The sequence below is a fragment of the Hippoglossus hippoglossus genome, chromosome 16 (genome assembly GCF_009819705.1).
Source record: "Hippoglossus hippoglossus isolate fHipHip1 chromosome 16, fHipHip1.pri, whole genome shotgun sequence".
Taxonomy (NCBI): Eukaryota; Metazoa; Chordata; class Actinopteri; order Pleuronectiformes; family Pleuronectidae; genus Hippoglossus; species Hippoglossus hippoglossus.
This window is the reverse complement of record NC_047166.1, coordinates 1,310,649-1,334,325: the sequence shown is the minus strand read 5'-3', so window position 1 is coordinate 1,334,325 and position 23,677 is coordinate 1,310,649. Positions and strand designations below refer to the sequence as shown.

Below are 23,677 nucleotides of genomic sequence, written 5' to 3'. Positions count from 1 at the left end.
CAGAAACATGCAACAAACAAGGTTTCAGTGCTGAAGTACTTTCCTTCCAGAAGTCAGAGTTATTGTGCCAGATTTATGCAACAAATTCTCACCCCCCAAGGTTCTACAGAAAACACATAATCACAACCAGATGTTGAGCTTCGCACACAGCTCAGGATCCCTTGCTCTGAATTCCTCAGAATAGGGCGGCTGCTCTGAGACCAGCTTGGGCCTCATTTTGTGTCAAGCATCTTGTTGGCATGTGCCTCCCCAGTGGTCTGAAATCAGTTCCATGTTTGTAGAAACTCCATTCGCAGACTCGTACTCCACCTCCAGAGAGTAGAACAGATGTCTGAGGCTTTGTTAAACTGCGCAGCACAGTTTCTGAGGTTCCCAAAAGCTATGAAGTGTTTCATCTTGGTGGTTGTGGGATTGCTGCTGTCCCCTCAGCAAGCACATAGTGCCAGAGATGACCGGCCAAACTGCAAGCCCGTAACAGCCAGCTTTTGTCAAGATGTGGGATACACCACTACCCTCAATCCGACTGGAGTCACAGGCTACAGCCTGCAGCAGATTGGTCAGATTGTGGAGACGGCCTGTTCACCAGCAGTCGCCACACTGATGTGTCGCATTGTTGTGCCAGAATGCAGCTCAGCAGACGACAGCCGGGTGAAGCCATGCCGAGCTCTCTGTGACAAGGTCAAGACCGACTGCGAATCTGTGATCAGAGCGAAGCGCTTGTCCTGGCCGACGAGGCTCCGGTGTGAAGCTTTACCAGAGTCCAACTGTGTACAGGTTAGTATAAAATAATGGGTATATGGGGGTTTGAAGACTCTTCGTTTTCATACAGACTCTTCAAAGACTTTTGGGAAACGTCCTTTTTCGTTTTTTTGCTGGTATTGAAATGAGAGGATGGTTACCGCTCATTGTGCTCATTAACTCGATTCCTAGTTTTTGCATAATCTTGGTTACAAACAGAGCAACCAACAAACAAATGGACCTGGGCGAAAAAACAACCTCTTTGGGAAAGATAATAAAGAATCCTGAATCTTAAAGTTCACACCATGCAGGCATGTGGTCACATGGAACTCACAGAGCCTCTTTGGCCAACGTAGGTAAATGGGACAGTTGTGGTTGGTGAGAACTGCAGAAGTAAGAATTTAGATTTTTCAGAAATGGTTAATTTTTGTTTCTGTTCTTCCAGGGTCTGCAGCCCAGGGTTAGTCCAACTTCCCCTGCAACATGTCAGACGATCAGTTCCACATTCTGCTCAGACTTACTGTACACAGAAACCATATTGCCCAATCTTCTTGGCCACACAACCCAGGAGGAGGCAAACCTGGAAGTTCATCAGTTTCTTCCACTCGTGAGAGTGGGGTGCTCCCCTCATCTGAAGCCTTTCCTGTGCTCCCTCTACACTCCCCAGTGTGTGGCAGGAAAAGCTCGGCCTCCCTGCAGGACGGACTGTGAGCAGGCCCGGTCCGGCTGCGAGTCCCTGATGAACAAGTTTAACTTCGTATGGCCTGAAAACTTCATTTGTAACACAATGACCACAGAATCCTGTGAACAAGTAAGTCTGCCCTCTTTGACTCTAACATGTGGACAAAGGGATGTTTACTGAGGATGTACCGATCCAGCTTTTACTTTCCTGGTATGACGCTACTGAGTACTGATCCCACACTGGGCTCTTTTTGCATGGACCGCATTTGAATCGTTCTCATTTCAAACAGAAACCTCACCATGACTCAGTGAGTGTTTCCAGAATTTCATAAAGACAGTGGTTATGAAACTGGACGTAATGTGCTCACTCAGGTTGGGTGCTGACATCTTTGCTGCCTGTACCCACTGGACAGAATCACGACTCCGATTATGATGCCTCGCTTCACTTAGATTTGCTCTGCTTGTGCTCAAACTGTGCGCTTGCACTCAGATATTCTGTTGCTTGCACTCAGATTTCCAGCACTCAAAAAGTTCCTACCTGGACAAATTCAGTTTGTCAACACCATACATGGCATTCTATTGGTTGGAAAATTCTGACAATCTCATTGGACAAAAAATCTGAATGCAGAAGAAAAACCCCAAGAACAGACGTTTCAAGCTGGAGCGCAGGAACTCTGTGTGTAAGCGCAGAGTTTGAGCACAAGCAGAGCCAAGCAAAGCACATTCAGGGGCAATTTGAGTGCGAGCGCAGGGTTTGAGTGAAAGCATTACACAATCTGAAGGTGAAATGAATCAGTCCTGCTCCTGAATAAAGAGCAAGGGTCACACAGATGAATGCTGGACAGACAAATCCTGGTCAAAGTCACTGTTTTAAAGGTCATGTAAGCGCTGCAATAAAAGAGTGTAAGTGCACTCGTGAGAAATGAAAACTACAGGAGTGACGCAATAGTTGAGAATTCACTGATATGCGTTTCTGTTCATACATCCAGGGTCAAGACAGCGTTGATGCCCAAACATCCCTCGCAACATGTCAGACGATCACTGTCCCTCTCTGCAACGACCTCCCTTACACTGACACTGCGCTGCCCAATGTTTTCGGCCACAAAACCCAGCAGGAGGCAGATATGGAACTACAACAGTTTTATCCACTCGTGAAAGTGAGGTGCTCCCCTCATCTGAAGCCTTTCCTGTGCTCCGTCTACACCCCAGAGTGTGTGGCAGGAAAAGTTCGGCCTCCCTGCAGGACGCTCTGTGAGCAGGCCCGGTCCGGCTGCGAGTCCCTGATGAACCGATTCGGCTTCACGTGGCCTGCAAAGCTCGGTTGTGAAGCGTTTACTATGGAGTCCTGTGAACACGTAAGTCTGCACTTTATAACACCATTGGTCGTGATGTGATGTGTCCATAACGGGGGAAGAATCTCTGGGTGTTGTTTTATTGAACATGACCAGGAATCTGCCTTAATTACTAACTAACTAACTAACTAACTACTCCTCAGTTGTGGTAGGAATGTCTCAGGCGGATCTCCCTGTTAAAGCTGAAACACGATATACAAACATAAAAGACACAAACTACAATATATTACAACACTATATTAACAAAAAGGTTAAATTCAAGAAGAAGCAGCTGTAAGTCGATGTTAATGTTTTATCACTGGATGGATCCCGATTGGATCCCGATTATTATTGTCGCAACTAAAACATGATTTGGCAATGGTGGTGAATACAACTCCCATGATTCCACACTTCTTCACGACATCGTCAAACTAGATCTTTTGTGTTGATTGAGATTGAGAGACCCCTAGTGGCCGAAGTTATATATACCTCGTTTACACCAAAATTAGCAGGTAAATGCAGATTTGTTAACGCAGGTAAACCCTCTAAAAAAGACGTGGACTCCCATTGACAGTAGAGGAGTTGACCTTCTGTTTATTTCTTTTCCTTTCGCATCATGTTCGTATGGTTTTGCAAACTGAGGCTGTCTCTCACCTCCCTGTCGGAGGAGTGCGCCCCCTGGTGGTCACATCGTACAGAACATTCTCTATCGCAGGTCAAATGACAGTGTGCACTTGTGTGTTGTTCCAGTATGGAGTGAGCAGCAGCGGGGGGATCTGTGAGCCCATCACCATACCGATGTGTCAGGGTCTGTCCTACAACCAGACCATCAGCCCCAATCTGCTCGGACACACAAGTCAAAGAGAAGCAGTCATGAAGATGTCCTTTTTCAACTCGATAGTGCAAACTGTGTGCTCGGTGGACATACGCCTCTTCCTGTGTAGAGTGTACGCCCCCCAGTGTGTGGCTGGGGAAGTGCAGCGGCCCTGCAGGTCTTTCTGTGAGCGAGCCAAACGGGGCTGTGAGAGTCTGATGAACAGTTTCGGCGTTTCCTGGCCGGCTGACCTGCAGTGTAACTTATTCCCAGAGGAAGTGTGTATATCAGTAAGTCGTGGACAATTTATCAAAGAATTCTGTTCAGTACAAAATACAATTTTCTATCAGAACATTATCTAGATGCTGCATCACTCGATTTTTGCTGACCATCTATTTTTACCTGACATCTTCCCTTTCTCTTCTGTTACAGGAAGACAGCAGGTCTGAGGTATTTATTATGTTTAGATAAAACCTTGTGTGTGTTGTACTCACTGTATTTCACCACAGAGTTGAAGGTCGGACTTACAGGATTGTGTGACACTTGTTTCATGTTCCCAACAGATGCTGAATGCAGAAGCCGTTCTTACTAAGCTGAATGCTGGTGGCTTCACTGTTCGTGGCAAATGTCCGTTTTCTTCCCACTAATTCTGACTCTTATCTCATGTGAATGACAAATGTTGAAACTCGATCCATTCTTCCTCATTCTAGCCTTGAGTCTCAAGACGGCCCGTCTGCTGTTGACTCTCATGGATGTATCCTTTGGAACCTTCTCTCTTTTCTCATGAGCTGTGGGTCAATGTCCTTTAGAGGCTGCACCGACCAAAAGACTGTAAAATAAAGATCCACAACATGACGGCTCCGGAAAAGTGAAGCCAAAGTGTCTCACTTGCCCCCTGGTGGTGGCTTATCACACTGATGTATGTTCAGGTGCAGTCAACCCAGACTTTTTAAGGACAGACAGTGAAAGGTTCCTGGCTCTGACTTCCAATGAAGTCATCAGTTCAAGATGGCGGCGATCGCATCAGAGATATTTTGGCTCCATCTCTGGTTAGTAGGACGAAGTGGAAACCTGTCATCCGTCTTAATTTTGCAGTCAATTGTCCAAAGAGTACAGCATATGAAAATCCTGTATAGAATGATTCATGGCTCCCTTCATCTCCCAAGTTTTGGTTTTCTCAGTCGAATCCTTACGACAAAAAACCTGAGAATTCAAGTAAACCAGCAGTTTAGACCAAAATACCCCAAAATGTGGTCGTATCTTAATGTTTTATTCAGAGTATTGTCCCACAAGAGGGAATCGTGATGAACGTGTCATTTTTGGCTGTAATAGACGCTGCTTTGCAACCATGTGTTGAGCTGTAGGACTTCAATTCATTTGAGCTCTTTAATAGCACATTCAGTCAGACAACACTGGAGACCTGGATGTGCTGGAGCTCTTCAAACTGGAGCATTATGTGGCCATTATCAGGAGGGAGTACGTGGAGAGCTACGAGAGCAGGAATCCATCCTCCGTCACTCAAACCCAAATGGAAAAAGCTCTGTCTGTCCACGGTGAATACACACGAAACACAAAAAATACACAAATCATCATTTATCATTTAACACGTCTCAATTCTGCCATTTAATCAGAAAAGACATTAAAAATGTGCGAAAGCTGAAGATAGAATGAAGATAAGACAACTGCCTGAGTTAATCAGTTGGTTTTTTGTCACTCAGACTTCAGTTTAGATGATGGGACCTTTCGAACTCTGTGGCGCGAACACGGCTCCCGAGGTGGGATCGACTATGATGAGTACGTGGCGCTCCTGACAAGACTTCAGATCCTCAGAGGTAAATATCAGCAGGTAGAGGGAGTCGTCTACACAAACACGTGGAACACGAACGACAAGGACGAAGGTCTGAGCGGCACAACAGTGAACAGGGCTGACGCCAGTGGTGGAGGAGACGTTTAGTACAGACAACTGTGCTCAAGTAAAAGTCAAAGTTACGTAGGGTTAGTAAATATGTACTTTCTTGTAAATATGGACTTTAAGTATTGAGAGTAAAGGCCTTTGCACATCAACAGAGACGTTACGAAATACAAAGAAAGATGGAACCAAACCAAAAATTGAATAGCCTGCAAAATTCCTCATAGGAATTCTATCACCGAAGTCAAAACTTGCATTGACTTGCAGAGTGAGCCTCTGCTAATGGGACGGCAGAGACTCATTCCTACATCAGTATGAGTCTCTGCCAAGTTTCTGTTGCTGCAGATACAAATATTCTTCCCTGACTCACTCCGCACCCCCTCCCACCAAGTTTAGTGGTAATCAGTTCTATTGTTGTTGTGTAATCTTGCTCATAAACAGACAAACCAACCAAGAAACCACCAAACAACATAATGTAGTGGAGTTGAAAGTTAAAATTATCTCAAAATATATCTACTTAAGTAGAGATGCATGAAAAATTTACTTATTCCAGTAAAGTAGTAAGTAAATGTACTTTGTTAGATTCCATCATTGGCTGACACAGGAAGATTGTGACCACATTTGGTGTAAAAATCCAGATTCCACCGTCATATTTGCCAACAGAATATTTTGTGTTCCAGGTCGTTTCAAGGCCCATCTGCTGAGTCTGCCATGTGACTGCCAGGTCGCCAGCTTCTCTTTCAAGCAGGTGACAATGTTTGGATTCATCTCATCAAATTCTATTTCACGCTGTTTATTTACCCACAGCATAAAGATATCACGCACACAACAGGATCATTTACTTTCCTCTGTGAAACCTCCATCATATCGACGCCTGTAGTTTCTTGTAGTTTCTAAAGTCTTTCTAAATAACTTCTCTTGAGTCCTTTGATAATCTCGCTTGGCTAAACTGCTTTGATGGTGTACAAGTTTCAGTATCAAACTCTTTGCTTTATATTTTGCTTGATTAATGTTATATCATTAAAAAAGTGACACCTTTTAAATGTTAAGGTTATTGAAGGTTACTTGTGTTATTAACACGTTGTTTTCTTTCTCTCTTTTCAGTTCTTGAAATCAGCCATAATCTGAGAATCAAGTCGGAGCTGAGCTGAAGGAACCATTTTTAACCATGATTCTATTTTCTTTAAAGGCCGCGGAGCTGTCGGGACAAATATATATACGTAAAGCAAAGCGTCGGTGTGAAGGTGCAGAAATGTTCAACATGAGGCTTCGTCCTTTTCATGCCTGAAGTTTGACTTTTGTCACTGTGGTGTTAGTGATGCTAAAATTGTACTTTCAAATCAAATAAAAAGCCATTTTGTAAAATTGTTACATCTCATATTAAAACTACAGTTCTGCAAACTTCTCCTGCATCTTCGTCGCTCTTTGAATCTGATGAAATGAAATGTTTGTGTCTGTGTTAGTAGTTTAAAGGAGAAACACGCTCACTTCATTAGGAACACCTGCTTATTCATGCGACAGTGAAACCAGTCATCAGTGGTGGTTCTGGTTTAAAGTCTAACAGCTCTTCATGCAGTCTGCTGTAAGTCTTAAGAACTAAAAGGCTATTTTACTGTTGTAGTCGGAATTTTGAATTGAAAATCTTATTTTGTGAATTACAGCACACTTGTAATAAGAGTAACAGTCTATACTACTTTGTAAAGCTCTTTCTAAATAAGAAGGGAGTTCATATGTGTCTGACAGATTTTATCAACTCATTAAAAAGCAGTCATGTGCAGTAATATATCAAATTGTGGATGTGATACGTTGAAATGCATCATACACACACTTGGATGACGACACACGAGCAGAATGGAGGCACGTTATGTTTTTATGTTTGAAGATTTACTTCCAGTTACTTCAATTATTTTGGATTTGGCTGAAAAGCTGTTTACATCTGAAACTCCAAAATTGTTTTGTGGACTCAAACCCCCCTCCGACACTATTTTGAAAAAAAGTGAAAAGTATTTTGAGTTTCACTTCCTTGAAAACAATTTTACATGTGCCAGCTGTTTCTCAGGTGACTGCCCTGAGCCAGTGTCACTGTTGGTAACACCCTGAGCTGTGTCTCCTCTCCAGCACCAATCTGATCGACTTCTCCACCGAAGGTAATTCCTGTGATCTCCTGTAAAATGCTTTCATGTTCAATGTACGTTAACTTTGACGAGGCAGGAGACAAGATACACAGACACACATGTACTGCAGATAAGACTTGTTTGATCAGTACTGTTCTCTAACGAGCGATTCTGCTGTGGCTCCTCTCACTGAAGTGACAGTGATATGTCAGGTAAAGTCTTAATGTTGTTGAACTCACTCATTATTTTTTAATTTGGCAAAGCTGTATTCTACGTGCAACACTACGGAAGCGTATTGCATTCACTTGAAAAAAAACAAAGGTTCTGTTTTTCTGAGATAATTGTAATCTAGTGTTTTGATGAAGCTACATGTTGCACGGACGTTCCGCACCGAGCCCTCGTTCATGTAGCTGCTGCTCTTAGACAGTCTAGTGTTCGGCACGATGTCTCAGCGCCATGACGTACAGCGTCGCTTCAAACCGTCAGTCTCTCCTTCTGTAGAAATAACAGTGAACCACAAAAGACTAACAAATGAAATATTTTAATTATGGACAAAAATGAAAACTATTTCCTTTATCTATCATATCCCCATAAAATGCATAATATGTACTATACATAATCATGTCGTGCAGTATTTATAAAACGTTATTATATTGTTATGGTCGGAATTTCCGAGATAATTATCTCCGAAAAATAGACCTTTTTTTTTTTAAGTGAATGCAATACGCTTCCGTACAACACAGATTAGAATCAGATTGTTTCGCTTGTTCCAGACGACATGTTGCCTCCTCCTCCTCCTCCTCTTCCTCTTCCTCCTCCTCCTCCTCTTCCTCTTCCTCCTCCTCCTCCTCCTCCTCTTCCTCTCCTCCTCCTCCTCCTCCTCCTCCTCCTCCTCCAACTTTGGCTGAGGAGCTCAACTCATGTTGGAAATGTTGGTTTCGTTTAAGCAACTCAAATAGTTCACAGCAACAGCAGCCATCTTAGATGAACATTAATGAGCCACAGTATTCAGCAGCATCATGTACTCTGTAGTAGTGTTGGTACTAGAACTCGTAGTGAAGACAAAAAGATGTTTTTTCTTATTAGTGAAACTTTTACTAACTTAAGATGCTGCACATTTCTCATTTTAACTGAGGAGACAGACTGATCTTCTGGTTTTCACCTCTAACTTTTTCTCAAACATTAAGATTTATGATCTGAATATTACCACTTGATTTTTGAATTCCTTCCTTTAACTGACCCTGAAATTCTGTTATTTCTTGTCTGATTGTTTTGAATCACATTTAGATTCTGTATCGTCTCCTCAAACTCTCAATCTGCTTCACAGATGGATCCAGTTGATGATGTCATACAGCTGTGCTGCTATTTAATCTCTAATGAGGAAATCAAAGCTACACTGCAAGGTTCACTTAGTGCCGGGTGGACAGTTGGATTAATCACCACTGCTGCAGGGATTGCCTTGGGTCCTCCTGGTCTTCTTGTGGGTAAGTAGCGGTTAACTCAGCTCCTCTTGCTCGTCTAAAAATATCTACCATCATCACATTTGAGACGAGAGTGCGACTGTTGGACTCATCAATATCCTGTTTTACCTCATTTCGCATTTTTGAACTACTCTTCCCCTTCCTCCCTACAGGCGCAGTGGGTGGAGGCCTGCTGACCTATGATTGGTTCAAGGATGAATTCAAAGCACTGCCTAAGATCATAATGGAGCCTCAGTGATCAGAAGAAGCAGGAGCTTTATAATCAGCTCATGAAAGTCCTGAGAAACATGCGGTGGACAGATTATGCCCACCTGCTTTCTCAGGTGTTGGCTCAGCCCATCGTGAAGCAGCAGATTCTCGAAGCTGTCATCCAGTTTTTCAAAAGATAAATGAAGACTGAGGCAAACGGCCAAAATGATGTGATCTGTTTGTAACGAGGCTTCAGGGACTTCATTAAAAGTAAAATCCCAGTGCAGTTTGTGTGGTGTTGATTCTTTTCATAAGAACATAGTTAAGTGTGAAGCGTACTTAAGGTTGTATATTTAATATCCATCAAGGGAACCACGGATCGAACACGTTTCCTGCACCAACAAGATCATCTGCTCTGCGTTTGTGAGGTAAAAAGAAATAAAAGGTCGTCAATTAGATTCAAGGTCAACCTGGGGTTTGCAGATTTCGTTCACAAGTGATTTGAGAAAAACAATCTGCAGCGACGACATCAGAGGTGAAGAGCAGCTGATTTAAGGCCGACACATAAAGAGAAAAACCTGCAGTCTGCTCCACAGCAACTTGAAAGATGTACAACTTCTGTACAGCTGACAAATCAAATATCAACAGTCGATAATGTTTATTAATCTGCGTGTTAAGCAAGAATACGCAGAAGCTACAGGAAGGATTTCCAGGAAACATCATGGAAGGATGTGTTGTGGGTCAGGGAAGTGGTCCTGGATCATTTTCTTCAACATGTGTCGAGTGCTAATATCTAGAAACAGGTGAAGTCAGGTGTGGATCTGGATGGTTGCTCTGATACTGTCAAACAAATCAAGTATCTTTATTTGAGTGGTGATCTTTAATGAGTTCTTGTAAAGGAACCGAATTTAACCATATCAGAGACTTTGGTTAAAGAAAACCAGGTGACAGGAAACATCTCCTAAAGGCAGACGCCAGAATGAGACACGTGTTCAAGACGGGAAAACACACAAGAGCAGGAAGCAGAACAAACATGAACACAACAGGATACATGTGACAAAATAAAACAGGAAGCACTAACAGTCTGGAAGTGACAGCAGACAAACCAAATCCGTCTGAATTAGAGAAGAACGACCCAAAACCTCTTTCACAGCTTTGAGTTGAATAAAGAAAATAAAGTTCAACTGACTCACAAAAAGGAGGATGAGTGTGGAGTGAGGCTGGTAAACATGCTAAACTGATGAATCACCTGAAGATGGCGCTGGTGTACAGGTGTTTACTGGCTTTGGAAAGTCTTTGTGTCTGAAGAGTTTTACAGTCGACTGAGTTTATATTTATATATATATACACACAAACAGAAAAACTGAAAATGATAAGAAAGAGTAAATAAAGATTAATAAAATACTGGCAGAGGAGCAAGAAAACCTCAGAAACCTCTCAGAACCAGTTCAGACTGGTTCTGAGAGACAGCCTTAGTCCTCCTATACAAGATGCTTGCATTTGAGTGTCCTGCATCTTCACTCTGAGATCCTTGTGACTCTCTGTGTTGATCCTTTCTGCAGAAAGCCCCTATTAAAATACACGTGGATAACTTTGGTGTTTCCAGCCTCTTGTATTTCCAGATTTCCATCACAATTGTTACTTGTGTTATTAACACGTTGTTTTCTTTCTCTCTTTTCAGTTCTTGAAATCAGCCATAATCTGAGAATCAAGTCGGAGCTGAGCTGAAGGAACCATTTTTAACCTTGATTCTATTTTCTTTAAAGGCCGCGGAGCTGTCGGGACAAATATATACGTAAAGCAAAGCGTCGGTGTGAAGGTGCAGAAATGTTCAACATGAGGCTTCGTCCTTTTCATGCCTGAAGTTTGACTTTTGTCACTGTGGTGTTAGTGATGCTAAAATTGTACTTTCAAATCAAATAAAAAGCCATTTTGTAAAATTGTTACATCTCATATTAAAACTACAGTTCTGCAAACTTCTCCTGCATCTTCGTCGCTCTTTGAATCTGATGAAATGAAATGTTTGTGTCTGTGTTAGTAGTTTAAAGGAGAAACACGCTCACTTCATTAGGAACACCTGCTTATTCATGCGACAGTGAAACCAGTCATCAGTGGTGGTTCTGGTTTAAAGTCTAACAGCTCTTCATGCAGTCTGCTGTAAGTCTTAAGAACTAAAAGGCTATTTTACTGTTGTAGTCTGAATTTTGAATTGAAAATCTTATTTTGTGAATTACAGCACACTTGTAATAAGAGTAACAGTCTATACTACTTTGTAAAGCTCTTTCTAAATAAGAAGGGAGTTCATATGTGTCTGACAGATTTTATCAACTCATTAAAAAGCAGTCATGTGCAGTAATATATCAAATTGTGGATGTGATACGTTGAAATGCATCATACACACACTTGGATGACGACACACGAGCAGAATGGAGGCACGTTATGTTTTTATGTTTGAAGATTTACTTCCAGTTACTTCAATTATTTTGGATTTGGCTGAAAAGCTGTTTACATCTGAAACTCCAAAATTGTTTTGTGGACTCAAACCCCCCTCCGACACTATTTTGAAAAAAAGTGAAAAGTATTTTGAGTTTCACTTCCTTGAAAACAATTTTACATGTGCCAGCTGTTTCTCAGGTGACTGCCCTGAGCCAGTGTCACTGTTGGTAACACCCTGAGCTGTGTCTCCTCTCCAGCACCAATCTGATCGACTTCTCCACCGAAGGTAATTCCTGTGATCTCCTGTAAAATGCTTTCATGTTCAATGTACGTTAACTTTGACGAGGCAGGGGACAAGATACACAGACACACATGTACTGTAGATAAGACACGTTTGATCAGTACTGTTCTCTAACGAGCGATTCTGCTGTGGCTCCTCTCACTGAAGTGACAGTGATATGTCAGGTAAAGTCTTAATGTTGTTGAACTCACTCATTATTTTTTAATTTGGCAAAGCTGTATTCTACGTGCAACACTACGGAAGCGTATTGCATTCACTTGAAAAAAAACAAAGGTTCTGTTTTTCTGAGATAATTGTAATCTAGTGTTTTGATGAAGCTACATGTTGCACGGACGTTCCGCACCGAGCCCTCGTTCATGTAGCTGCTGCTCTTAGACAGTCTAGTGTTCGGCACGATGTCTCAGCGCCATGACGTACAGCGTCGCTTCAAACCGTCAGTCTCTCCTTCTGTAGAAATAACAGTGAACCACAAAAGACTAACAAATGAAATATTTTAATTATGGACAAAAATGAAAACTATTTCCTTTATCTATCATATCCCCATAAAATGCATAATATGTACTATACATAATCATGTCGTGCAGTATTTATAAAACGTTATTATATTGTTATGGTCGGAATTTCCGAGATAATTATCTCCGAAAAATAGACCTTTTTTTTTTTAAGTGAATGCAATACGCTTCCGTACAACACAGATTAGAATCAGATTGTTTCGCTTGTTCCAGACGACATGTTGCCTCCTCCTCCTCCTCCTCTTCCTCTTCCTCCTCCTCCTCCTCTTCCTCTTCCTCCTCCTCCTCCTCCTCCTCTTCCTCTTCCTCCTCCTCCTCCTCCTCCTCCTCCAACTTTGGCTGAGGAGCTCAACTCATGTTGGAAATGTTGGTTTCGTTTAAGCAACTCAAATAGTTCACAGCAACAGCAGCCATCTTAGATGAACATTAATGAGCCACAGTATTCAGCAGCATCATGTACTCTGTAGTAGTGTTGGTACTAGAACTCGTAGTGAAGACAAAAAGATGTTTTTTCTTATTAGTGAAACTTTTACTAACTTAAGATGCTGCACATTTCTCATTTTAACTGAGGAGACAGACTGATCTTCTGGTTTTCACCTCTAACTTTTTCTCAAACATTAAGATTTATGATCTGAATATTACCACTTGATTTTTGAATTCCTTCCTTTAACTGACCCTGAAATTCTGTTATTTCTTGTCTGATTGTTTTGAATCACATTTAGATTCTGTATCGTCTCCTCAAACTCTCAATCTGCTTCACAGATGGGTCCAGTTGATGATGTCATACAGCTGTGCTGCTATTTAATCTCTAATGAGGAAATCAAAGCTACACTGCAAGGTTCACTTAGTGCCGGGTGGACAGTTGGATTAATCACCACTGCTGCAGGGATTGCCTTGGGTCCTCCTGGTCTTCTTGTGGGTAAGTAGCGGTTAACTCAGCTCCTCTTGCTCGTCTAAAAATATCTACCATCATCACATTTGAGACGAGAGTGCGACTGTTGGACTCATCAATATCCTGTTTTACCTCATTTCGCATTTTTGAACTACTCTTCCCCTTCCTCCCTACAGGCGCAGTGGGTGGAGGCCTGCTGACCTATGATTGGTTCAAGGATGAATTCAAAGCACTGCCTAAGATCATAATGGAGCTCAGTGATCAGAAGAAGCAGGAGCTTTATAATCAGCTCATGAAAGTCCTGAGAAACATGCGGTGGACAGATGATGCCCACCTGCTTTCTCAGGTGTTGGCTCAGCCCATCGTGAAGCAGCAGATTCTCGAAACTCTCATCCAGTTTTTCAAAAGATAAATGAAGACTGAGGCAAACGGCCAAAATGATGTGATCTGTTTGTAACGAGGCTTCAGGGACTTCATTAAAAGTAAAATCCCAGTGCAGTTTGTGTGGTGTTGATTCTTTTCATAAGAACATAGTTAAGTGTGAAGCGTACTTAAGGTTGTATATTTAATATCCATCAAGGGAACCACGGATCGAACACGTTTCCTGCACCAACAAGATCATCTGCTCTGCGTTTGTGAGGTAAAAAGAAATAAAAGGTCGTCAATTAGATTCAAGGTCAACCTGGGGTTTGCAGATTTCGTTCACAAGTGATTTGAGAAAAACAATCTGCAGCGACGACATCAGAGGTGAAGAGCAGCTGATTTAAGGCCGACACATAAAGAGAAAAACCTGCAGTCTGCTCCACAGCAACTTGAAAGATGTACAACTTCTGTACAGCTGACAAATCAAATATCAACAGTCGATAATGTTCATTAATCTGCGTGTTAAGCAAGAATACGCAGAAGCTACAGGAAGGATTTCCAGGAAACATCATGGAAGGATGTGTTGTGGGTCAGGGAAGTGGTCCTGGAACCAGTATTTAACCATATCAGAGAATTTATATTTTTGCCTGCGTTTATGGTGCAGAACATTTCTGTGAACATGGTTTATCTGATTTATTGCATATATGCAATGTACACGCTCTCCGAGTGCCTCTCAATTCTTTACATCCTTCTGAATTAGAGAAGAACGACCCAAAACCTCTTTCACAGCTTTGAGTTGAATAAAGAAAATAAAGTTCAACTGACTCACAAAAAGGAGGATGAGTGTGGAGTGAGGCTGGTAAACATGCTAAGCTGATGAATCACCTGAAGATGGCGCTGGTGTACAGGTGTTTACTGGCTTTGGAAAGTCTTTGTGTCTGAAGAGTTTTACAGTCGACTGAGTTTATATATATATACACACAAACAGAAAAACTGAAAATGATAAGAAAGAGTAAATAAAGATTAATAAAATACTGGCAGAGGAGCAAGAAAACCTCAGAAACCTCTCAGAACCAGTCTGAACTGGTTCTGAGAGACAGCCTTAGTCCTCCTATACAAGATGCTTGCATTTGAGTGTCCTGCATCTTCACTCTGAGATCCTTGTGACTCTCTGTGTTGATCCTTTCTGCAGAAAGCCCCTATTAAAATACACGTGGATAACTTTGGTGTTTCCAGCCTCTTGTATTTCCAGATTTCCATCACAATTGTTACTTGTGTTATTAACACGTTGTTTTCTTTCTCTCTTTTCAGTTCTTGAAATCAGCCATAATCTGAGAATCAAGTCGGAGCTGAGCTGAAGGAACCATTTTTAACCTTGATTCTATTTTCTTTAAAGGCCGCGGAGCTGTCGGGACAAATATATACGTAAAGCAAAGCGTCGGTGTGAAGGTGCAGAAATGTTCAACATGAGGCTTCGTCCTTTTCATGCCTGAAGTTTGACTTTTGTCACTGTGGTGTTAGTGATGCTAAAATTGTACTTTCAAATCAAATAAAAAGCCATTTTGTAAAATTGTTACATCTCATATTAAAACTACAGTTCTGCAAACTTCTCCTGCATCTTCGTCGCTCTTTGAATCTGATGAAATGAAATGTTTGTGTCTGTGTTAGTAGTTTAAAGGAGAAACACGCTCACTTCATTAGGAACACCTGCTTATTCATGCGACAGTGAAACCAGTCATCAGTGGTGGTTCTGGTTTAAAGTCTAACAGCTCTTCATGCAGTCTGCTGTAAGTCTTAAGAACTAAAAGGCTATTTTACTGTTGTAGTCGGAATTTTGAATTGAAAATCTTATTTTGTGAATTACAGCACACTTGTAATAAGAGTAACAGTCTATACTACTTTGTAAAGCTCTTTCTAAATAAGAAGGGAGTTCATATGTGTCTGACAGATTTTATCAACTCATTAAAAAGCAGTCATGTGCAGTAATATATCAAATTGTGGATGTGATACGTTGAAATGCATCATACACACACTTGGATGACGACACACGAGCAGAATGGAGGCACGTTATGTTTTTATGTTTGAAGATTTACTTCCAGTTACTTCAATTATTTTGGATTTGGCTGAAAAGCTGTTTACATCTGAAACTCCAAAATTGTTTTGTGGACTCAAACCCCCCTCCGACACTATTTTGAAAAAAAGTGAAAAGTATTTTGAGTTTCACTTCCTTGAAAACAATTTTACATGTGCCAGCTGTTTCTCAGGTGACTGCCCTGAGCCAGTGTCACTGTTGGTAACACCCTGAGCTGTGTCTCCTCTCCAGCACCAATCTGATCGACTTCTCCACCGAAGGTAATTCCTGTGATCTCCTGTAAAATGCTTTCATGTTCAATGTACGTTAACTTTGACGAGGCAGGAGACAAGATACACAGACACACATGTACTGTAGATAAGACACGTTTGATCAGTACTGTTCTCTAACGAGCGATTCTGCTGTGGCTCCTCTCACTGAAGTGACAGTGATATGTCAGGTAAAGTCTTAATGTTGTTGAACTCACTCATTATTTTTTAATTTGGCAAAGCTGTATTCTACGTGCAACACTACGGAAGCGTATTGCATTCACTTGAAAAAAAACAAAGGTTCTGTTTTTCTGAGATAATTGTAATCTAGTGTTTTGATGAAGCTACATGTTGCACGGACGTTCCGCACCGAGCCCTCGTTCATGTAGCTGCTGCTCTTAGACAGTCTAGTGTTCGGCACGATGTCTCAGCGCCATGACGTACAGCGTCGCTTCAAACCGTCAGTCTCTCCTTCTGTAGAAATAACAGTGAACCACAAAAGACTAACAAATGAAATATTTTAATTATGGACAAAAATGAAAACTATTTCCTTTATCTATCATATCCCCATAAAATGCATAATATGTACTATACATAATCATGTCGTGCAGTATTTATAAAACGTTATTATATTGTTATGGTCGGAATTTCCGAGATAATTATCTCCGAAAAATAGACCTTTTTTTTTTTAAGTGAATGCAATACGCTTCCGTACAACACAGATTAGAATCAGATTGTTTCGCTTGTTCCAGACGACATGTTGCCTCCTCCTCCTCCTCCTCTTCCTCTTCCTCCTCCTCCTCCTCTTCCTCTTCCTCCTCCTCCTCCTCCTCCTCTTCCTCTTCCTCCTCCTCCTCCTCCTCCTCCTCCAACTTTGGCTGAGGAGCTCAACTCATGTTGGAAATGTTGGTTTCGTTTAAGCAACTCAAATAGTTCACAGCAACAGCAGCCATCTTAGATGAACATTAATGAGCCACAGTATTCAGCAGCATCATGTACTCTGTAGTAGTGTTGGTACTAGAACTCGTAGTGAAGACAAAAAGATGTTTTTTCTTATTAGTGAAACTTTTACTAACTTAAGATGCTGCACATTTCTCATTTTAACTGAGGAGACAGACTGATCTTCTGGTTTTCACCTCTAACTTTTTCTCAAACATTAAGATTTATGATCTGAATATTACCACTTGATTTTTGAATTCCTTCCTTTAACTGACCCTGAAATTCTGTTATTTCTTGTCTGATTGTTTTGAATCACATTTAGATTCTGTATCGTCTCCTCAAACTCTCAATCTGCTTCACAGATGGGTCCAGTTGATGATGTCATACAGCTGTGCTGCTATTTAATCTCTAATGAGGAAATCAAAGCTACACTGCAAGGTTCACTTAGTGCCGGGTGGACAGTTGGATTAATCACCACTGCTGCAGGGATTGCCTTGGGTCCTCCTGGTCTTCTTGTGGGTAAGTAGCGGTTAACTCAGCTCCTCTTGCTCGTCTAAAAATATCTACCATCATCACATTTGAGACGAGAGTGCGACTGTTGGACTCATCAATATCCTGTTTTACCTCATTTCGCATTTTTGAACTACTCTTCCCCTTCCTCCCTACAGGCGCAGTGGGTGGAGGCCTGCTGACCTATGATTGGTTCAAGGATGAATTCAAAGCACTGCCTAAGATCATAATGGAGCTCAGTGATCAGAAGAAGCAGGAGCTTTATAATCAGCTCATGAAAGTCCAGGTCCTGAAAAACATGCGGTGGACAGATTATGCCCACCTGCTTTTTCAGGTGTCTGCTCAGCCCATCGTGAAGCAGCAGATTCTCGAAACTCTCATCCAGTTTTTCAAAAGATAAATGAAGACTGAGGCAAACGGCCAAAATGATGTGATCTGTTTGTAACGAGGCTTCAGGGACTTCATTAAAAGTAAAATCCCAGTGCAGTTTGTGTGGTGTTGATTCTTTTCATAAGAACATAGTTAAGTGTGAAGCGTACTTAAGGTTGTATATTTAATATCCATCAAGGGAACCACGGATCGAACACGTTTCCTGCACCAACAAGATCATCTGCTCTGCGTTTGTGAGGTAAAAAGAAATAAAAGGTCGTCAATTAGATTCAAGGTCAACCTGGGGTTTGCAGATTTCGTTCACAAGTGATTTGAGAAAAACAATCTGCAGCGACGACATCAGAGGTGAAGAGCAGCTGATTTAAGGCCGACACATAAAGAGAAAAACCTGCAGTCTGCTCCACAGCAACTTGAAAGATGTACAACTTCTGTACAGCTGACAAATCAAATATCAACAGTCGATAATGTTTATTAATCTGCGTGTTAAGCAAGAATACGCAGAAGCTACAGGAAGGATTTCCAGGAAACATCATGGAAGGATGTGTTGTGGGTCAGGGAAGTGGTCCTGGATCATTTTCTTCAACATGTGTCGAGTGCTAATATCTAGAAACAGGTGAAGTCAGGTGTGGATCTGGATGGTTGCTCTGATACTGTCAAACAAATCAAGTATCTTTATTTGAGTGGTGATCTTTAATGAGTTCTTGTAAAGGAACCGAATTTAACCATATCAGAGACTTTGGTTAAAGAAAACCAGGCTCACAGGAAACATCTCCTAAAGGCAGACGCCAGAATGAGACACGTGTTCAAGACGGGAAAACACACAAGAGCAGGAAGCAGAACAAACATGAACACAACAGGATACATGTGACAAAATAAAACAGGAAGCACTAACAGTCTGGAAGTGACAGCAGACAAACCAAATCCGTCTGAATTAGAGAAGAACGACCCAAAACCTCTTTCACAGCTTTGAGTTGAATAAAGAAAATAAAGTTCAACTGACTCACAAAAAGGAGGATGAGTGTGGAGTGAGGCTGGTAAACATGCTAAACTGATGAATCACCTGAAGATGGCGCTGGTGTACAGGTGTTTACTGGCTTTGGAAAGTCTTTGTGTCTGAAGAGTTTTACAGTTGACTGAGTTTATATATATATACACACAAACAGAAAAACTGAAAATGATAAGAAAGAGTAAATAAAGATTAATAAAATACTGGCAGAGGAGCAAGAAAACCTCAGAAACCTCTCAGAACCAGTCTGAACTGGTTCTGAGAGACAGCCTTAGTCCTCCTATACAAGATGCTTGCATTTGAGTGTCCTGCATCTTCACTCTGAGATCCTTGTGACTCTCTGTGTTGATCCTTTCTGCAGAAAGCCCCTATTAAAATACACGTGGATAACTTTGGTGTTTCCAGCCTCTTGTATTTCCAGATTTCCATCACAATTGTTACTTGTGTTATTAACACGTTGTTTTCTTTCTCTCTTTTCAGTTCTTGAAATCAGCCATAATCTGAGAATCAAGTCGGAGCTGAGCTGAAGGAACCATTTTTAACCTTGATTCTATTTTCTTTAAAGGCCGCGGAGCTGTCGGGACAAATATATACGTAAAGCAAAGCGTCGGTGTGAAGGTGCAGAAATGTTCAACATGAGGCTTCGTCCTTTTCATGCCTGAAGTTTGACTTTTGTCACTGTGGTGTTAGTGATGCTAAAATTGTACTTTCAAATCAAATAAAAAGCCATTTTGTAAAATTGTTACATCTCATATTAAAACTACAGTTCTGCAAACTTCTCCTGCATCTTCGTCGCTCTTTGAATCTGATGAAATGAAATGTTTGTGTCTGTGTTAGTAGTTTAAAGGAGAAACACGCTCACTTCATTAGGAACACCTGCTTATTCATGCGACAGTGAAACCAGTCATCAGTGGTGGTTCTGGTTTAAAGTCTAACAGCTCTTCATGCAGTCTGCTGTAAGTCTTAAGAACTAAAAGGCTATTTTACTGTTGTAGTCGGAATTTTGAATTGAAAATCTTATTTTGTGAATTACAGCACACTTGTAATAAGAGTAACAGTCTATACTACTTTGTAAAGCTCTTTCTAATTGGCAAACTTTTTGGAGGAAACCTGGTCTTGTTAGGAGAGACGGCGTTCATCCCACTTGGGATGGAGCATCTCTCTTATCTAGGAATATTACCCAGTCTATTAAATGACAACCCAGAGTTGGGACCAGGACGCAGAGCTGCAGTGCTAAACACGTCTCTGCGCTCCCTCTGGATCAGTCACACAACCACAAACCCATAGAGATTGTGTCTGTCCACCGTCCCGTTACATTATTTAAATCAAACAATAATAGAGGGAGAATTCCACACAAAAATCTAATACAAATTAACACAACCTCTGCAACAACTCAGGAAATAAAGACTTTTAAATGTGGTCTGTTAAACATAAGATCATTGTCATCAAAGGCTATTTTAGTTAATGAACTAGTCTCAGATCATAAAATAGATTTATTGTCCCTCACTGAGACCTGGCTGCATCCTGATGAATATGTCAGTCTAAATGAATCTACTCCCCCAAGTCATGTAAATACACACGTCCCCAGAGAATTTGGTCGAGGAGGTGGAGTTGCTGCTATTTTTAACTCCAGTCTATTAATTAATCCTAAACCTAAACTAAGCTACAACTCATTTGAATGTCTTGTTCTTAGTCTTCCACGCCAATCCAAGAAACACCAACAGCCAATCATATTTGCTGTAGTTTACCGTGCCCCTGGGGCTTATACTGAATTTTTAACAGAATTCCCTGAGTTTTTATCAAACCTAGTCCTAAAGACCGATAAAATTATTATTGTTGGTGACTTTAATATTCATGTTGACAATAATAAAGATAGCCTTAGCGTAGCATTTATTTCGCAATTAGACTCCATTGGTTTCAGTCAGTGTGTACACCAACCTACTCATTGTTGTAACCACACACTTGACCTTATATTATCATACGGTGTCAAAATTGAAAATCTAACAGTACTTCCGCGCAATCCAATTCTATCAGACCATAATTTAATAACCTTCGATTTTTCACTATCAGAATATATGCCACTAATAATGAACTCATTTTCAAGATGTTTACCTGATAGTGCTGTAGCTAAATTTAAGGAAATAATTCCGATTACATTTAAACCCGTACTATCCGTCGATATAAACAACAAATTCATTAAAAACCCGAGCTCCACTGAGATTGACCATCTCGTCGATAGCTCTGTAAGGTCATTACGATTAACATTAGACTCAATAGCGCCTCTAAAAAAGAAACATATAAAACATAGTAAATTAGCTCCGTGGTATAATTCCAAGACACATGAGTTAAAACAAGTATCAAGAAAACTAGAAAGGAAGTGGCGCTCCAGCAACCGTGTTGAAAATCTCCTAGACTGGAAGAATAGTGTTAAAGCATATAAGAAGGCCCTCCACAAAGCAAGAGCTGCCTACTACTCAAAACTAATAGAAGAGAATAAAAACAACCCCAGGTTTCTCTTCAGCTCTGTAGCCAGGCTGACTGAGAGTCACACCTCCACCGAACCCAGTATTCCTCGATCCCTAAATAGCAATATCTTTATGAATTTCTTTAATGATAAAATTCTAACCATTAGAAATCAAATCAACCATCTCCTGCCCTCAATTGGCACTAATACCCCATCAAGAATAGAAAACTCAGAAACGGCTGAGAATCTTACCAATTATTTAGACAGCTTCTCTCTGATCAGCCTCGATCAGCTGACCAAAATAATCTCATCTTCTAAACCAACAACTTGTATCTCAGACCCCATTCCTACAAAATTACTTAAAGAAATTCTGCCCCTAATTGACAGTTCATTACTGAACACAATACATCTGTCATTATCATCAGGATATGTACCACAGTCTTTTAAAATAGCTGTAATCAAACCCCTCCTCAAAAAACCCACCTTAGACCCAGAGGTTTTAGCCAATTATCGTCCGATATCTAATCTCCCCTTCCTGTCTAAAATCCTAGAAAAAGTTGTAGCCAATCAGCTGTGTGAGTTTCTCCAGGAAAATAATATATATGAAGACTTTCAGTCAGGGTTTAGAGCCAATCACAGCACAGAGACAGCCTTGGCAAAAGTCACTAATGATCTTCTAATAGCTTCAGATCAGGGGTTTGTGTCTGTCCTCGTTCTGTTAGATCTTAGTGCAGCATTTGACACAATTGACCATAATATTTTATTACAGAGACTAGAACAGTTAATTAGCATTAAAGGAACCGCCCTAAAATGGTTTAAATCCTATTTTTCTGATCGCTCCCAATTCGTGCAAGTTAATGATGAGTCATCTGTGCGCACCAAAGTTAACCATGGTGTTCCACAAGGCTCTGTGCTCGGCCCAATTTTATTCTCATTATATATGCTTCCACTTGGAAACATTATCAGGACACACTCGGTAAATTTCCACTGCTATGCGGATGACACCCAGTTATACTTGTCAATAAAACCTGAACAAAGTAATCAAATAACTAAACTCCAAGCATGTCTCAAGGACATAAAAACCTGGATGACCCGCAATTTTCTCTTATTAAACTCAGATAAAACAGAGGTTCTAATACTTGGCCCTAAACACCTTAGAGATACATTATCTAACGATATAGCTGCGCTAGACGACATTGCCCTTGCTTCCAATGAAACAGTCAGGAACTTGGGAGTGATCTTCGATCCTGATTTATCCTTTAATTCTCACTTAAAACAAATTTCTAGGACAGCCTTTTTTCACTTGCGTAATATCTCCAAAATCAGACATGTCCTTTCTCAAAAGGATGCAGAAAAACTAATCCACGCCTTTGTTACATCCAGACTGGATTATTGTAATTCCTTATTATCAGGCTCCAGCAGGAAGTCGTTAAAGACTCTGCAGCTTGTCCTAAATGCCGCAGCACGTGTCCTGACAAGAACCAAGAAAAGAGAGCACATTTCTCCAGTATTAGCTTCGCTACACTGGCTTCCAGTTAAATCTAGAATAGAATTTAAAATTCTCCTCCTCACCTTCAAGGCCCTTAACAATATGGCACCATTATATCTTAAAGAGCTGTTAGTACCTTATCAACCCACTAGAGCACTGCGCTCCCAGAATTCAGGCTTACTTGTCGTCCCTAAAGTCTCTAAAAGTAGAGTAGGAGCCAGAGCTTTCAGCTATCAAGCTCCTCTCCTGTGGAATCATCTCCCGCTTTCAGTTCGGGAGGCAGACACCATCTGTACGTTTAAGAGTAGGCTTCCTTTTTGATAAAGCTTATAGTTAGAGCTGGTCCAGGCTTGTCCTAGACCTGCTCTTAGTTAGGCTGCTATAGGTTTAGAAGGTCGGGGGACACATGACACACGGAGCTTCTCTTTCCAGCTTCTCCTTCCTCTTCTCAATCGTTATCACATCAAAGTAATTCATATCCCATCAATACATGTTACTGACTTGACTTCTTCCCCGGAGTCCCTTTGCCTTATCGTCCGCAGATCCACTGCCGCGGCTGTGGCCACATCATGGATTAGGATCTGGGGATCACGTATCAGAGATCGTAATGGTGGATCCAGTATGGCGGATTCTGCATCGTGCTGGCTGATCGTGATAACAAAGGCAGATCCTTTATCGTGTTGCCATCAGATACTGGTAGTGGACCACGGCCGAGGTGGCAGCTGATGATGGATCCTAATGGCGGCAGTGGACAATAACTGTGGACTATAGTGGCATC

At 41.2% G+C, this 23,677-nt stretch overlaps 3 protein-coding genes and 1 long non-coding RNA gene across 6 annotated transcripts; all 4 read left to right on the top strand.

Annotated features, from left to right (window-relative positions):
- Positions 1-6,902, top strand: LOC117777094. The gene is made up of 12 exons (XM_034611621.1): positions 1-774; positions 1,184-1,549; positions 2,409-2,774; positions 3,501-3,854; positions 3,997-4,014; positions 4,128-4,191; positions 4,275-4,318; positions 4,967-5,117; positions 5,283-5,396; positions 6,154-6,221; positions 6,578-6,672; positions 6,708-6,902. The coding sequence occupies exons 1-11, from the start codon at positions 328-330 to the stop codon at positions 6,599-6,601; spliced, it is 2,016 nt and encodes a 671-aa protein (XP_034467512.1). The 5' UTR covers positions 1-327; the 3' UTR covers positions 6,602-6,672; positions 6,708-6,902.
- A 585-nt stretch (positions 6,903-7,487) lies between these two features.
- Positions 7,488-9,086, top strand: LOC117777101. Its single transcript, XR_004616555.1, has 2 exons — positions 7,488-7,620; positions 8,915-9,086. It is a non-coding gene; the product is annotated as an uncharacterized LOC117777101 (long non-coding RNA).
- Positions 9,087-11,846: 2,760 nt separating this feature from the next.
- LOC117777098 (protein C19orf12 homolog) lies at positions 11,847-13,901 on the top strand. Of its 2 annotated transcripts, none has more exons than XM_034611629.1 (3): positions 11,847-11,979; positions 13,269-13,425; positions 13,575-13,901. In XM_034611629.1, the coding sequence occupies exons 2-3, from the start codon at positions 13,269-13,271 to the stop codon at positions 13,808-13,810; spliced, it is 393 nt and encodes a 130-aa protein (XP_034467520.1). In that variant the 5' UTR covers positions 11,847-11,979; the 3' UTR covers positions 13,811-13,901. The 2 variants fall into 2 exon arrangements, with proteins under 2 accessions (XP_034467520.1, XP_034467519.1); XM_034611628.1 differs by having other exon boundaries at positions 13,229-13,425.
- A 2,079-nt stretch (positions 13,902-15,980) lies between these two features.
- Positions 15,981-18,041, top strand: LOC117777096 (protein C19orf12 homolog). 2 transcript variants are annotated; one of them, XM_034611625.1, is made up of 3 exons: positions 15,981-16,113; positions 17,403-17,559; positions 17,709-18,041. In XM_034611625.1, the coding sequence occupies exons 2-3, from the start codon at positions 17,403-17,405 to the stop codon at positions 17,948-17,950; spliced, it is 399 nt and encodes a 132-aa protein (XP_034467516.1). In that variant the 5' UTR covers positions 15,981-16,113; the 3' UTR covers positions 17,951-18,041. The 2 variants fall into 2 exon arrangements, with proteins under 2 accessions (XP_034467516.1, XP_034467515.1); XM_034611624.1 differs by having other exon boundaries at positions 17,363-17,559.
- Positions 18,042-23,677: the final 5,636 nt, after the last annotated feature.

What these genes read in the sequence shown, in the direction of transcription:
- LOC117777098 (XM_034611629.1), top strand. Translation starts at nt 13,269, where the DNA reads ATGGGTCCAGTTGATGATGTCATACAGCTGTGCTGCTATTTAATCTCT. An exon ending in TCCTCCTGGTCTTCTTGTGG is followed by an intron (nt 13,426 to 13,574) that starts GTAAGTAGCGGT and finishes TCCTCCCTACAG; the next exon opens with GCGCAGTGGGTGGAGGCCTG.
- LOC117777094 (XM_034611621.1), top strand. Translation starts at nt 328, where the DNA reads ATGTCTGAGGCTTTGTTAAACTGCGCAGCACAGTTTCTGAGGTTCCCA. An exon ending in CCACAGAATCCTGTGAACAA is followed by an intron (nt 1,550 to 2,408) that starts GTAAGTCTGCCC and finishes TCATACATCCAG; the next exon opens with GGTCAAGACAGCGTTGATGC. An exon ending in AAAAGCTCTGTCTGTCCACG is followed by an intron (nt 5,118 to 5,282) that starts GTGAATACACAC and finishes TTTGTCACTCAG; the next exon opens with ACTTCAGTTTAGATGATGGG.
- LOC117777096 (XM_034611625.1), top strand. Translation starts at nt 17,403, where the DNA reads ATGGGTCCAGTTGATGATGTCATACAGCTGTGCTGCTATTTAATCTCT. An exon ending in TCCTCCTGGTCTTCTTGTGG is followed by an intron (nt 17,560 to 17,708) that starts GTAAGTAGCGGT and finishes TCCTCCCTACAG; the next exon opens with GCGCAGTGGGTGGAGGCCTG.